Source organism: Sinocyclocheilus anshuiensis, unplaced genomic scaffold (assembly GCF_001515605.1).
Source record: "Sinocyclocheilus anshuiensis isolate Anshui unplaced genomic scaffold, SAMN03320099.WGS_v1.1 scaffold560, whole genome shotgun sequence".
Lineage (NCBI taxonomy): Eukaryota > Metazoa > Chordata > Actinopteri > Cypriniformes > Cyprinidae > Sinocyclocheilus > Sinocyclocheilus anshuiensis.
In genome coordinates this window covers 186583-202608 of record NW_015554116.1, presented here as the reverse complement: position 1 = coordinate 202608, position 16026 = coordinate 186583, and the positions used below count along the sequence as shown (strand labels likewise).

Sequence of the window (16026 nt, the reverse complement as noted above, 5' to 3'; positions counted from 1 at the left end):
TTTTAGCAAATGGCTGCAATATAACAAAGAGTGAAAAATTGAAGGGGGTCTGAATACTTTCCGTACCCACTGTATAGCATTTATTTAGTGTTTAGTGATATTTAGTACTTATCTTGATGTGTGCAAAACTATTTAATATTATTAAATAAAATATTTGGTTATGAAATTATGCCTTTCATAAGGCATTTCTTAAACATTTAATCTTTTTCATCACTGACAAGTCAAGGCACTTACTCATCACAATATTTAGAGACTGACCTAGTTTATAAAAACCATAACTGCTTCTTGGGCTTGTCTGCACTTGTAGGGAAGCAACTATTTATCTTTGCCAGTTTTAATGTTCAGTGGCATCTAGGTCACCATTATTGACATTAGTGTTTATCCTGCTTATTGTGTACCTGGCATTGTAAATGTGACAACATTTTTAAAATATGAACTGTACACTTTTTTTATGGTCCTGGTTAGGGCAGGATCTTGATATGTGGCCAAGCAAAGGTTAAACTACTAAGACTCAAGTCCTGAAGGAAACATCAAGTCTGCTGTTTTTTTTAATTATTCATCGTGTATAAAATCCTCCAGTATGTTTACTAGTCGTGCCTCTTGTGGCACTTCTTTTACTCTGTTTGCTGTTCTTTCCATCTTGAAGGTTAATTGGGCTCTTGTTTCTCCACAAAGATGTGATTGTTAGCAGCATAGCTGTGCAAGGGAAGAAAAGCGCTTTGTCACTGCGCCCCCCACTTGGATGCTGTAGCCATGCTACTCGTGGAGACAAACAGTGCGACATAGTTACGTAATTCTTAGCAATTGGTTAATTCAGAAAGTAAACAGTTGTGTTGTCTATGAGAGGGAAGGGGTCCTGATGGTAAACAATGAATGGGACATACCATTGAATAAAGTGAAGCTCTGTGTGACACCCAGTACGTCACCAAAGGAAGAATTTACAAGATGTTGGCTGAGAAGTTATGTATATTTCTGAAATAATAACATGCTGCACCTTTTCCACCACATTTTTTTCTTGTTCCAAGAACAGGGCTTTAATGGATTTTAGATGGCCACTTTTTGAGACTATTTTTAGTAGCCCTACAAAACCTGGGAATGTAAGGTTTTGATCCATCTTGCGTAAGCAAAGTCTTGCTATCCAGCCAAAATGTCTGCACGTTGATCTTGGTTGCAAAGCAGCATTTTCCCACACCAAGGCTTACTTGGAAATAAACTTACATAACCTACAAGTTTACACCTAATAATGGTATGCACAACATGACCTGAAGTTATTGTCTTCAAGCAATGTATTTTTAGGATGACATTTGAAGTAACCTGATAGTTCAGATGGTTTGTTGGCAGTGTAATCTATGTTCTAGTGAACCGGTGTGTGTTCGTTATACTAGTATGGAGACTGTCCTCTAATGACCCGGATGGGGGGCTTCAGTCTGCAGCGGACAATTCAGACCTTGGCATTACTCTCCTATTTTGTAAGAACAGGGAAGAATCTTTCTCTGTCTGCCCAAATATTTGGCAGTACTAAAAGGAAAGCAGTGGCAGTCTTCCAGAGGAAGTAAGCAAGGCCTACTCTGCCCTGTATGGCAAGATCTAGTCCATTTTTTTCTCCATCCATTTGAGCCCAACTAATCCAGATATAGCATGATAGAGTAATATAGTCTTTTGGGTCTCTTTGAGGAACTCCACACCCAGTCCTGTATGCGCAATGGGGGAGGGTTCACTTCCGAGATTGGGGTTCCTGTTTCTTTAAAGTTTCACTACTGCATGTGTATGCCAAATTTAATCCGATGAACTCATGTATTCCTTCCTTATTCGATCACTGGCACATTACATCACCAAGACCTTGCATACAGTCATCTCTTGTCTGTTTTTCCACCAATTCTTGGGTCAACTAATAAAAATCCAATCAGAATTCTTCTCTTGGGCTTTCATTGCCCAGTCTTGCCAAGTTGTCATGTGCATTGAAAGCTTTTGGACTTATTAAATCATATTTGAATCATGAAGATACCCAGCCTACCAAGTCTCTGAGGAACTTTGACCCTGTATGATTACAGCATCTACTGCTGTGGCCGTAAATCTGTATCTGCTAAAACAAATCATGTCTGCGTCTGTGGTTACGTAACGGCACTAAAGTGCGGCTTGTGGTTTTGGCATCTGTAAGCTTGTTCTGCTTTGCTCCTCTACAGTGCTCGCCCAGGACACACCCTGTGCTTAACAGCTCTGCTTATCCCAGCTTTTTGAACCCAGCCTAAGACCGTAAAGAAGCAGATTTATATGTGAATGCATTGACCAGCCCTCTCTGATACCTTCTTTGTTGGAGAAACTAATTGCGGTAGATGCATTCCCATGAGATACCATTGTTTGACTTGCCACTTATGGTAATGGATCTTGAGCCTGTAATTGCTTGTTCAGTCAAAACTATCCGTCACGTTGTTTAGTCTAGAGATTTGAGTTTTGGGCTGATCGCCGAAAGTTCCAGACCGCACAAGGGGCAAAACCAATGTGCCCCTGTGCAAGGCACTTGACCTTTGTTACTCCGTAGGGGACTGTCCTTGCAAGTCGCCTTGAATGAAAGCATCTATTGAATGTCCAATTTGTAAATTAAAAGTGGACAAAGATGTGCCGTTTTAAATGAGGTTTGTCTAACTCCTGACCTCCACTCCCGGAGGTGAGACATTACATAATCCTCAGGATGTAAGTCTATAATTGGTGCCAGTAAGCCGCTGTGTTTCTACAGCCAAATCGATTGGCTCAACATTTCTCTGTGCTGTGGGAAGGAAGATGAATGAGCCACTGACTGGTCGGAAAGTCTCCAGCTGTATCTTCAAACATTTCTTGGATCCTGCTGGTACAGATAATTGTGTGAACAAAATAAATTTTTCTGCAAAGCTCTGTTGGAAACTTGCCTGGGTTTTCATCTTGTCTCCCTTTTCTTTTTTTTAAAGATGACTGTGCTTGTTAGTGTTTTTCTTCATATTTGAGTTGGTGGTGCTATAACCTTGTTGTGGTTAAACATTTGGGCTAGTAACCAAAAAGTTCAAATCCATCAAATTTTTTCCTTGAGCAAGGCACTTTAACCATACTTTGTTTCAAGGGGAATACTGAGGAACTTAAAATGGAAACATTGCTTTGAAAACTATTCATTGGTCGGCGCTGATAGCCTTGCGGCGACCCGAGTTCCCCTCTCTCTACCCTATGCTTTCCTGTCGTATCGTCACTGTCCTATCAACAATAAAGGCATAAACGCACCAACAATATAACTTTAAAAAAAAAAGAAGAAAAAAATAATTCATTGTACTTTAAAGAAATAAACCTACTAATGATAGACTTATCAAGTCTAATGATTTTTGTTACCTTGAAGCAGTGGACCAATACACAAGACCTCCATGCCCTCTTCTGGGAGTTATGGGATTGCATATGCGAGTACGTAGTGTTTGTGTGGGTAAATGGAGCCTGATACTTTCCATTGAGGCACGCTGGGAGACTTCTGAAAGGATCCCAGCAGAACACTGACCCACTTTTTATGCAACCCAGCCTGCATCATAAAGAGCGAATTAAGCGCATGCATAATGCAAAACTCAATTAAAGCGGACACAAAGAACCTGTTCCTTGACGTGCGTTCAGCAAGGGATGGTGTATTGGCCCCTTTTAGTTTCTGAGGCATTAGGCATTTCATTACAACCCTGGCTTCCCTTGACCCAATGACATCATTATAGGTACACAAACAAACCTGAATTGAAAGTGTTCAAAACATTCTTGTCCATGACATTAATTTTGCCTTGACTTTGTAGATGTAATCCATCGTGTTGCTGGCTTCCCACATGTACACTCTCCACAGCAAGGTTTTCTTTCTTCACAAACACATGACAAAAGCCAACACAGTCTCGCCTGTCACTTTACCTTCAGTCCCACATCCAAACACAAAGGCCCTGACCCAGTTACTTGTATTCATGGGCAGGTAATGGTTTACTCTGGATGAAAGCAGACCACCTGAGAGCAATGGTTTGAAATCAGTGTCTATGTTCCCGTTCTTTGTGCATAACATGACTTGATATTCCTGTGGGTGTTTCTTTTTTTTGTTAGATTGTATTTTGTGTAAATACACCCACGCAATTTTAACATGCCTTCTCGTTTCTCTTTCAGGGATGCTTCATTTGGGAATTGCACATACAACCTGACAGTTCTCGACTGCTTGCAAGGCATTAGGAAGGTGAGATGTACACTATAGTACTATACAAATGTTTTAACCCCACCATTTTATATATACATATGTATATGTGTGTGTCTGTCTGTCTGTATGTATGTATGTTTGTGCCGGTATTCGGTGATGCGATATATCACGATAATTAATATGCACGATATTGTTGTCGTGGGCACTTCAAAATACCGACAATAATTATTTATTACGAATTATTCTGAATTTTGAATAAATTTTAAGAATACTTTTCCCATCAACTGGTCACAATGCACAACACCGCTGTATGCTGTGTCACAGACACATGCGCATTCTGATGTAAACAAGCACGGATGAGAAGCGCATGGCGGATGAAAACACTTTCACTCTCTGACAGCAGATGGCGCTAAACAGCAGAAATGCAGTGTTACCCAGTAAACCCTGTAAACAAAGCAGCTGCACTACTTTCTGTTTCTGAAGCGTTTAAATTATTTAAATAGCCATTCAGATTTGTGTATTCGCTATTTGTGTGTTCATCACAGCACCAAATACTTAAATATTTAGATTTAATAGGCTATTTATTTTCAAACTTTTTTACATTTTAATCTGGACTACAACATGCCGTAGATATTGTTTGAAAGTGTTTTGATTATTTATTGTTTGGTCACACTTTACATTAGGGCTTCATTAGTTGACATTAGTTAATTCATTAGTTAACATGAACTGCAAATGAAAAATTCTTCTAAACATTAATTAATCTAAGGTAATTCTAATATTTGATAGCATGTTGTTAAAATCAAAAGCTGCAACTGTGTTATTTAATGAGCTAACATGAACTAAGTTGTATTTTTTAACAAAGATGAATAACTTCTGAAGCAAATGTAGCTATTGCTCATTGTGAATGTTAATGCATTAACTAAGGTTAACTAATGAGGTCTTATTGTAAAGTGATGCCTATTGGTCTTTATAGTTCTTTTGCACTTTAATCTGTGTAAAACTTTTAACTTTATACATTTTTCTGTATTGCTTTATTGCATTTAAATGTTCAGTTATTTTTGTTATAAGACAAAAGTTATTAAACCTGTTATACTGTATTAGGGGCCGTTCACATGTCGCGCCTAAAAACGCGTGGAAAACGCTAGGCATGCCGCTTTCTGCTTTTTGATTTCACAAAATATAAAATAAAATATTTACAATATTTCCGCAATTAAAAAATAAATTATAAAATAAATTATATACAGTTAATTTTCAGTAAATGAGCTTTTATTTTCTAATAACAAATTGAATTCTAACAAATGAATGCAAATGCATTAATCAGCCTACATTAGCAAGAACGATACAGGTTTAAGTGGTTCAGCACTCAACCTATACACACAATCCTGGATTATACTCATAGATACTAATTGACTGTTTAATCATCCAGGAACATTTATGTCTACGTATTGGAAAACTTGCTTCAGGCAGGTTATGCTGCTGATGGCTTATATAACACAACAGGTGTCTTCAGTTTGAGCTGCGGGGCAATGAATCTCTCTTCAGCCCTCTATTGTACAGTCCTTCTCTGACTCTGTCTGCGGGTGTGGGAGTGTGTGAGCTGAAGACATGCATGATGACAGCTTTTTTGTGTCTTTGTTCAAATAGGCAGTCAGTTTTTTGGTGTATCTAACTCAAATCCATTTTGTTTTGTATTCTCAATAGCAAAAGGCTACTTGAATTGAACAAACCAGATCTATATTTGTTTTGAAATCCAATTACGATCTGATTTCTTAAATGGGTAATTTGTCCGAGTTTGAACATTTCATATAGTTTTTTTCCTCTTTTGGGACACAATGCCTATACACTACAATCAATACTCCCTTTTTAAATATTTTCAATTTAGACATTTTAAAAACATTTCTAACCCGTATAATCAGTCTTTTAAAGTTTGGAAAGGATGCCACCTGCAGACTAATAATGTGTTTCTATTCAGTTCTTTGCTTAAAGTTGTCAAACTAGTTGGCAGGTAAATAGTGTTCACGTGAGTTTGTCAGTCGCGTCTGTTTTGCAAGTATCTCAGCAACAGCCAAACACGTCTGCAGGTATCAGTGTGTCTTCAGCTTGACCCGCCAGAAAGACTTGTTAAACACGGAACGCGTACGTTCTTGAGTGCATTAATACATGCTTGTCACTCAAAAAACATCCCTTATGCTACTTAAACTCTCTTTTCATTCAGCCTACGTCAAAGAAAAACAGCAGCATCCTCCGACAGCATACCCATCCTTTACTATTGTTTATTAGATCATGGCACTCAGATTTTTAATAGGAGCGGGCAAGATGGTCAACAAATTGATTGAATTTTACTAAATTGAGTTTAAGGGTTTTACGATTTTTATTTAAAAAAAAAAGTAATTAAAATGCATTAAAAGAATTGAAAAAATAAGTATAAGAAAAAATATTATTTTTGTCTTCAAAACATTCTTTATTCTTTTCAAATGTTACATTTTAAAGACTTTTGGGCCCTCCTGTGCTTTGCTGTTAAGATGGTAGTTGTTGCTTTGAGACAGGCGTATGTGACAGTTTTATCAGTGCCTCCCCTCCGGCTCTAATTAACAGCTCCTTAATTGCATGAGCCACACACGGCGTCTGTGAGTGTGATAAACACTGAATCCTGTTAATGATCAAATCACCACTGCTGCCTCTCTCCAAGCTGCTAAAGAGGAGTTAATGCCCGATTTGTCAACATGAGAGCAGTTCTTTTGTTTTTGGATTTGCCTAAAGGTTAAACATCTGGGCTGGTAACCAAAATGTTGTAGGATCAAACTCCACAGTGTGTGTGTATAACATTTAAAAAAACTCTTATTTTAACAATTTTCCTAAACTATTAATTTTTTCCCTCACAGAAAAAGAATAGTGCAGAAAAACTTACTAAATATATAATATAATAATAATATAGAAAATACATAGTAATAATAATGCACTTAATATATATATATATATTTTAAAATACTTTTAAAAATATTAAATTATATACATTTTTAAAATGTCTAGCTTTAAAAAATATTCTTTCATATATCTATTTATTATATATTCATAGTCTTTTAAAGTTTTTGTTCTATTTACAAAACATTAAATGTATAAAATTGGACAAGTGGTCCATCTATAATGTTGAGCAGTTCATGGTTGACGTTCGTTTTTTTTTATCTTAGATCCCTACAAAAGCTTTAACTACACTGAAATTGAAGGAAACTTCAATTGTCATTCTGTTTTCTCTGAAACTGAACACAGATGAGCTAAACATAACAATAGTTTAAGAGGCCCAATTTCAGTCAATTTTGCATAGTAGAATAAAGTATCAGTACTGCGCTTTGCAGTATAAAGTCCAGTGTTACTTCTATATTAGTTAAGTGAATAAGAGTCAGCAAAACAAAAACATCACTTTGTACACTTTCAACCTGTCTTGTCAGAGGCAGACATGCATGTGAAAAGCAGAAACCCGACACTCCATTAGACGCGGCCCTCATCGCTCTCTGCCATGGCTTATCGACTCATGTGCCTTTTCCTTAATCGTCTTCCCCCGCAGCTCTTCACTGAGCACCAGACAGGCCGCTTCAGCCCCATTACACTGACTAATTGGTTAAACAGCCAGACGGATAAAGGATTTTGTGTGACTTTCAGGTGAAATCCACCATACGAATGAACATTTTTGCAGTTAGCATATGACTGATGTTTCTAAACTTTGTTTTTCAGGCCCTCCAGCACGGATTCTTGAACTTCGAGACGTTCGACGTAAACGAGTACGAACATTACGAGGTAATGATGCCCCCTTGTTATGAAATGCGACATGCTCGCGCTCATTAGGCGAACCAGCATGCAATGTTTTTACCCAGAATTACATTAATTGTTCCTCAAGCCGGTTACATAATCGTGTTTATTCCACCTGGGAACCAAAGACGTTTTAACCTAATAATGATAGTCTCGGCTCGGTCAGTTTGATTTAAATCGCACACATCGTGTACAGCTCGCTGAAGTCAACGTGATTATACGTCGCCTACCTGTGTTATAATCTCGGCTGTTATTTAGACAATCGCTGGAACAATTCACGCCAAATGAGCATTCAATTGATTTGTCCTTTAGTATTATAAATGTAAATGTTTCAGCTTGTGGTAATCCGTCACCTGCTGTGCCCTCTGCTTTGAAGGGGTTACGACAGCACAACTCGCCAATTATAAAACATTCTCCATTGGCTGTAATACAAACCTCCTTGGCTCAATTCTGTGTTTTGTTCTTGTTCCCTTAATCTTTATTCATTTTCCATCTCTTTTTAATTCTGTTTTTTTCGTCCTTCCAGCGGGTCGAGAACGGAGATCTGAACTGGATCGTCCCGGGCAAACTTCTCGCTTTCAGCGGGCCGCATCCGAAAAGTAAAATAGAGAATGGTAAGGCTGCTTGCCATCTCATAGCCAAATGTTGAATTAATTTATGCACTTTTCTCAGACATGGTGTTTAATGTTAATACACACATGTGACAGTAGAGGGCACCCTTGTTTTAATAAACACAAACGTCTCAGATTCACACACAGAAGTAGAGAGTGCAACATATTAGATATCATGGTAAAAGTAGTTTTTAAGAGCAAATGGTTCAGTTAGGGCTCATAGGGATTTAAGTCCTTCTTTTTTTTATTACATGTGTATGATGTACTTCCTTTTTGTGACAGGTTAATGGGAAAATGTATTGTATATTTAATATATTTTATTATTATTTCCCATATTGTTATGTCTAAATATGGGAATATATATATATATATATATATATATATATATATATATACACACACACACACACACACACACACAGTTTTTTTTAATTAATATATTTATAAGTGACATTTATCTTTTATATTTCTATATAAATTTTAGTAATTTATAAATTAATATTACATATTTATATTTAAAAACATTCATCAAATTATTTCCCATATATATATATATATATATATTTAGTTAGTTGTATGTATTTATTGTTTTTTTAATTCAGAATATGTAATTTTAAATTAATATATACCTAAACTTAATTCCCCTATTATTATTATATCTACATATGAGAAATGTGTATTAAATAAATGTATATTTGCTGTATTTATTTATATTTTTTAAAAGATATATTTTTAAATGGACTTTCATCTTCTCTTGCATGACAGGTTAATGGGTGATTTATTATATATTCACGAAGTAATTTTATGTTTATTCATTATAACTTAATAAATATTGATTGCAGTTTTAAAGCAAAAAATCTCTCTCTCTCTCTCTATATATATACATGGTAACACTTTAGTATTGGGACTAGTTCTCACTATTAACTAGTTGCTTATTAGCATGTTAAATGTATTGTATATTTAATATATTTTATTATTATTTCCCATATTGTTATGTCTAAATATGGGAAATATATTTTATATTTAATTAAATATGTTTTTTTTCATTCAAAAAATTTAATTTTAAATATAGATATTTCATAAATAATAAAAATGGGAATTATGTATTTAATCGAAATGTATAGATATTTTTAAATATGCAATTTTAAAGAAATATAGAAACATTGCTTCCCATATTATGTCTAAATATGGGAAATATTAGATATTCAATATATACATGGTAACACTTTAGTATTGGGACTAGTTCTCACTATTAACTAGTTGCTTATTAGCATGTTTATTATTAACATATTGGCTGTTTATTAGTACTTAAAGCACATATTCTGCATGACCATACACTACATCCCTAATCCTACCCAATACCTAGACTTAACAACAACTTTGCTAACTATTAATAAGCAGCAAATTAGGCGTTTATTGAGGCAAAAGTCATAGTTAATGGTTTGTTATAAATAGTTTAAATAGTGTGACCATACATATATAGATAAAAATTCTATGTTATTCTTATTTTATGTTATTCCTGCTCTCGTGTGTGGCAGGTTACCCTCTACATGCCCCCGAGGCTTATTTCCCATATTTCCGCAAGCACAACGTTACCAACATAGTACGCCTCAACAAGAAGATCTACGACGCCAAGCGCTTCACAGACGCCGGTTTCGACCATTACGACCTGTTCTTTGTGGACGGCAGCACGCCCAGCGACGTCATCACCCGCCGCTTCCTGCACGTCTGCGAGAGCACGGATGGAGCGGTGGCCGTGCACTGCAAGGGTGAGACACCACTTAAATCAAAGACATGGAAATACAGCCACGCAAATGACAGAGTCGCCTCATTGACCTACTTATTTTGCGCAAAAAGAGGATAATTGTCAAAATAGCTTTGTTTTTATGTAGCATTAAACATTAAAATGCCCTATTATTGAGGTCAGACTCAAAGCGAGCCAAAATGTTCATCAGTGTTATGGTAATGTGGCCTTAAAGGGATAGTTCACCCAAAAATTAAATATCTGTAATTAATTACTCACCCTCATGTTGTTACAAACCCGTAAGACCTTCGTTCATTTTCGGAACACAAATTAAGATATTTTTGATGAAATCCGAGAGCTTTCTGACCCTCCATAAACAGCAAGGTAACTACCACGATCAAGGCCCGGAAAGGTAGTAAGGACATCGGTAAAATAGTCTATGTGACATCAGTGGTTCAACCGTAATGTTATGTAGCTATGAGAATACTTTTTGTGCACAAAGAAAAAAAAATTAACGACTTTATTGAAGAAGAAATTGTTGAATAGTTATTTTTGTTTTCTTTGCGCACAAAAAGTATTCTCGTTGCTTCATAAAATTAAGGTTGAACCAATGATGTCACATGGACTATTTTAACGATGTCCTTACCTACCTTTCTGGGTAACGAAGGTCTTGCGTGTTTGGAACGACATGAGGGTGAGTAGAATTTGAGTGATTTTAATTTTTGGGTGAACTAACCATTTAAGATACCTTAGAATTGCACCAACGAGCCCCCAAACATTTGTTTTTAAGAGCAGTTAGTTTTCAATAGATAATTTTATATAATATATGCATTTTAAACACCTATGACCTTATTTCAACCAATCACAGCGGGTTTAGGCCGGACGGGGACTCTGATTGGCTGCTACCTGATGAAGCACTACCGCTTCACGGCTGCTGAAGCCATCGCTTGGATCCGCATCTGCAGACCCGGCTCTATTATTGGACCCCAGCAGCATTACCTAGAAGAGTAAGTCCCGAAAATGACTCACAATGCACCACTTTTGGGCTCTTAACACCTTCCTGAGGCTTTTTTCATCTTTTTATTGTTCATTACATTTACATAATGTTGACAAGTGCTCTAACTTTGGCTCAGAGTCGTGTATTGTCAAAAGCGTAAAAGGTTTTTTTGAGAGTGCACTCCTTTGCTAAGCAGATCAGAAAGTTCAGCAGATGTTCCACATTTGGCTGAATCATCCAACTCTGACTTGGGAAAAGGAGGGTACGTTGAGTCTGATTCAGCGTTTGTGTTTTATTAAGGCCTTGCGTGCGCCATATAACCAGACCATGGTTCACTTCTGTCATGTTTGAGTTAAAACAGCACTGGTCATGGGAAGGTCAGTTGAAGTTAATCTCTCAAGTGTTTTGTTGGGCTGACACGATGCTGCGGGCCGCAGCGCGAGGGAAAGCCCACCGCGGGACAACTGAACATTATCTTTAGGCATATTTTCTTCCTTAGGCCATTGTGAGAAGTGTGAGATTCTGTTCCTGTGTGCTGGATACAAAGTATCCATTATCTGGCACTGGCATTGAATGAATGGTCCAGATTTCTTCCCATACGGCTTATTATTTGTGCAAAACAAGATACGCACAAGACATTGATTGGGAACTATACTCTATGTACCTGTACAGGAAGCAGGCGAGTCTCTGGGCGCATGGAGATATTCACCGCTCCAAGCAGCGGCAGTATGAGGACAGATCTGTGCCTCACCTGATCTCCAGTATGGACAACCTCTCCATCAACACCTCCATCTTTAAATCACATAGCTTGGACCGTATGGAGGAGGTGAGACCTGCTGGGCCAATTTTTATTTTTGTTTTTAATTTAAAATAAGGAATGCACAATATAACAGTACCATATCAATTATCGGCCAATATATTAGGTATTTCTAACAGATCACAGTGGTTGATATTTAATTGCTTATGCTCATTTCCTCATTTTTTACATTTAGATTTAAATGTACAGTATGAAAGCAGCAAAGATTATGTTGTGATACCTAAATTCAACAACTAATGTAGGTTTTAGTGTTTAAATGTTAAATTAGTGCTTAATTTTGTCTAAATAAATCAAATTGAATTAAATAAATGTATATATAATTATATATTATATGTAAAATATTATATACAGAAATTTAAATTAATGTTCAAAATAATTTTCAAAAAGGAAATTCCTAATAACTCATTAGTAATTTACATAAGATGCTCCTTTAATAATTTGTGAAAATAATACATAATTTTAATGTTGTCACTTTAGCGGTTATTAGCCATGAAACATGAAAATATTTATCACCTGAAAAAATATGTCGGCTATAATTTAAATATCGGTATTTTAATACTGAATAGTTTCATGTTTTTAAAACCTGACTTAGAAAAAGAGTGTAATATTGAAGAGGGATGTAACTACTAGAGCCCGACCGATATATCGTTTTGCCGATATTATCGGCCGATATGAGCCTGTCGCCGATATATCGGTATCGGCGAATATGCCGCCGATATGACAATTTTTTTTACAGAACATATAACGCAGATAAAATACTTGAAATGGTGTAATTACTTAGTTTGTCCAGCAGAGCGCGCTCCATTGTTTGCTACTGGCGACCTGGATGAAACGCTTTCAAGCTTAAGTCTATGGAAAACCATTGAAACTTTGAACGGCCATATCTCCGTAACGGCGCAGCGAATCCGCACCAAATTCGGGGGATCCCTTCAGCTCGATCCTCGAGCTGAAGGGATCCCCCGAATTTGGTGGAGATCCGCCAGCGCATTCGCGAGATAGTGACTCTCTAGATAGAGGGTCTCTTGTTCAGGCAGCAGCATTCAAGCGTGGTCTTATTCGACCGTAAGTGCCCTGCTTAGTGGACTTCACATGAAATTCCTACATGATTCCAGTTCCAAGGGAACGTACACGTTACATTCAAAGGGCATTAAAGTGCGCGAGACGTGAATTTATATTGTATTTATTTACAGAGGTAGGGGAAAGCGGGGCACAAAGTAACACTTTTTGACTTTCTCAGTTTGTGTAAATCCACATGGGGTTCAGAATATATATATTTTTTTATCCACAGTAATTTTACACTTGTCTAGTACAAATATGTCGCTTTGTTTCATAATTACAGTGTATACGCTTTTCTTTATTTACCCTCAAAAAATGGAAGTGAAATGTGACAACATGCCCCGTAGGTGGAACACATTGTAACATCTGAGGGGCACGTTGTAACTTGACCATATGACAGCTTAAAATCTTATCTGATCGAGAGTGAGAGGCACGCACTCTTTATTATGCAGCACACACGTCAGCAGTGTGGAAGCATTTAAACTGTCGGAGAAAGAAGCAAAAATCATTACAAGCACCGACAGCGAGAGACAGTTTAGGACTGCATCGCATGTCTTCAATGAGAAGAGGAAAGGCATATGTTGCCGGTTGCTGTATGATGATTGAAATTGTGAAATTAGTAAATAAACTGCAGAACGTTACGTTTTCTAATACATGCATTGCATGTATTCTGACATTTTATGAATTTTTACAAGGCATGTGACAATGCGATACGTACGACGTATTCGTAATGAGACTCATTTATAAATCTGTTATCAACACAAATAAGCATTGAGGTCTTCCTGCGTGTTTCCGCCAAAGTAAAAGTTGAGAAAAAGCAAGAACTCTTATCAACATTCATAAATGTTAGTATTGTAATTTTACTGTTGATCTTTGTCATGTCATTATAAGTGTTTGATCACCACATTTGAGTGATCACTGCAAAAAATGTGTTTATATTTATATATTCTGTTTATGTATATACTGTATTCTATATATAGTACCAGTCAAATGTTTGGACACATGAATGGGAAAGTGTCCAAACTTTTGACTGGTATTGTACTATAATATACACAAAGAATATCGGCCAATATATCGATATCGGCCTTTTTTACTCCCTAATATTGGTATCGGTCCCAAAAAAACCCATATCGGTCGGGCTCTAGTAACTACCATATACACTGAGTAAAGAAATAAAAATCTAATATAAATAAAATGATAAAAAAATATTTATCGCCTTAGCAATGTTGGCCAACATTTTAATATTTATATTTTACTACTTTAAATCGGTATTTTATTATTTTTGATCGTACCGCTCAACAGGTTAATATTTTCAAAATCTGACATAAAAAAAGAGTATGATGTTGGAGAGATAACCACTATATACATTTAAAATATGATATAAAAATTAAAAATAAAAATGTTTAATGACTTCAAAATTGGGGTAATTTTAATATTGGTATTATACTACTTAATTTACTACTTGACTAGTTTATTAATTTTGAAAACTGACTGAGAAGAGAATAAACTTGTGTATATACAATGTGTATACAATTATGAAACATTTTTATGTAAATAAACAATGATGTTCTCTAACTCTCAACAGAACTATTATGCAGAGAACAATCTCGGTATGACGCAAGGAGACAAACTGCGTGCCTTAAAGGGTCGACGGCAACCGAGGTCTGCGACCACCGGAGCCATAAGGTAAGACACAATTCCCTTGATCTTCTGAAGGAAAATCAAATCGTTAATCGGTTTAACTATTGCGCAACCTGCAACTGAGAATACAACTCGTACTTGTTGCATTATAAATTGCGTTCAGGTACATTTCGTGATGCAGTATTCTATTCTGGGCCTGAATCCCAACCTGGACATAAAAAGCAAAGCAAAGCTGGTCCAAGACCAATATCACATCTTCTATTCAGGTCTCCATATACGCAACATAATGAGTCACATTACATAAATGACACTCGTTCCTTCCGTTCATGAATGAAGCCTTTTATCACGACTCTTTCAACTTCCATTAGCTTTTAGCTCAGTGAAGAGCTAAATGACAGCAGGCCACGGTTAGTGTTTCCACTCCACTCTTAAATGCAAGACACTGAGCTGAAATGAATACAAAAGAACACAGCGCTGATGTACCAGGCGCAGAGCTGGTTGGCATAGTAACATGGCGTCTTGGAGAGATGCTTTCCTGTATCTCAGGATGGGCGAACCCTCAAGAAACATTCTGCTTTCTGCTTTTATATCGCTGGTTTTAAGAGTCCTGAATTTTAAATGGAACACAAGCATACAGCTCACTGCATACTATGCAGTGTATAATCTATACTGTGCACTGTTTTTGTGAAAGTGGTATGCAAAACATTCTAAACTAATTTGTTACTTTGTGAGTAGTCCAGTTAATCACCCCAATTTTGTGCCAAAATGTTGTAACCGTTGGAAGTCTGATCAAATAAGTAATTAAAATCATGACTTAGGTTTATTTGTCTCACAGAAAATGGAAGATCAAGTTGAGAGCGTTGCATTGTGGGATACAGTATTACACAGTGTAATCTGGTATACTGCCCAATTTAGCAAATTTAGTAGATAATTTGGGTATTTAACGCACACCAAAAATACACATACTGTACTTAGTATGCATACTACATACTAATTTACTTTAATCGTGCAGATGTTTGGTTTGAATGCTTAGCTTGAAATGGAATACTATAAGTGACGTGACATGTGGCCAAGTATGGTGACCCATACTCGGAATTAGTGCTCTGAATTTACCCATCCAAAGTGCGCACACACAGCAGTGAACACACACAAACCGTGAACACACACCCGGAGCAGTGGGCAGCCATT

General features: G+C 36.6%; 1 protein-coding gene across 2 annotated transcripts in view; it reads left to right on the top strand.

Annotated features, from left to right (window-relative positions):
• cdc14ab (cell division cycle 14Ab) overlaps positions 1-16026 on the top strand; it is a 44792-nt gene that overhangs the window by 16069 nt on the left and 12697 nt on the right. For both annotated transcript variants that reach the window (XM_016462246.1, XM_016462247.1), the window contains exons 6-12: positions 4141-4207; positions 7898-7960; positions 8499-8586; positions 10122-10352; positions 11196-11334; positions 11997-12150; positions 14783-14883. In XM_016462246.1, coding sequence (XP_016317732.1) covers positions 4141-4207; positions 7898-7960; positions 8499-8586; positions 10122-10352; positions 11196-11334; positions 11997-12150; positions 14783-14883 — 843 coding nt within the window. The remainder of the gene's footprint in view (positions 1-4140; positions 4208-7897; positions 7961-8498; positions 8587-10121; positions 10353-11195; positions 11335-11996; positions 12151-14782; positions 14884-16026) is intronic.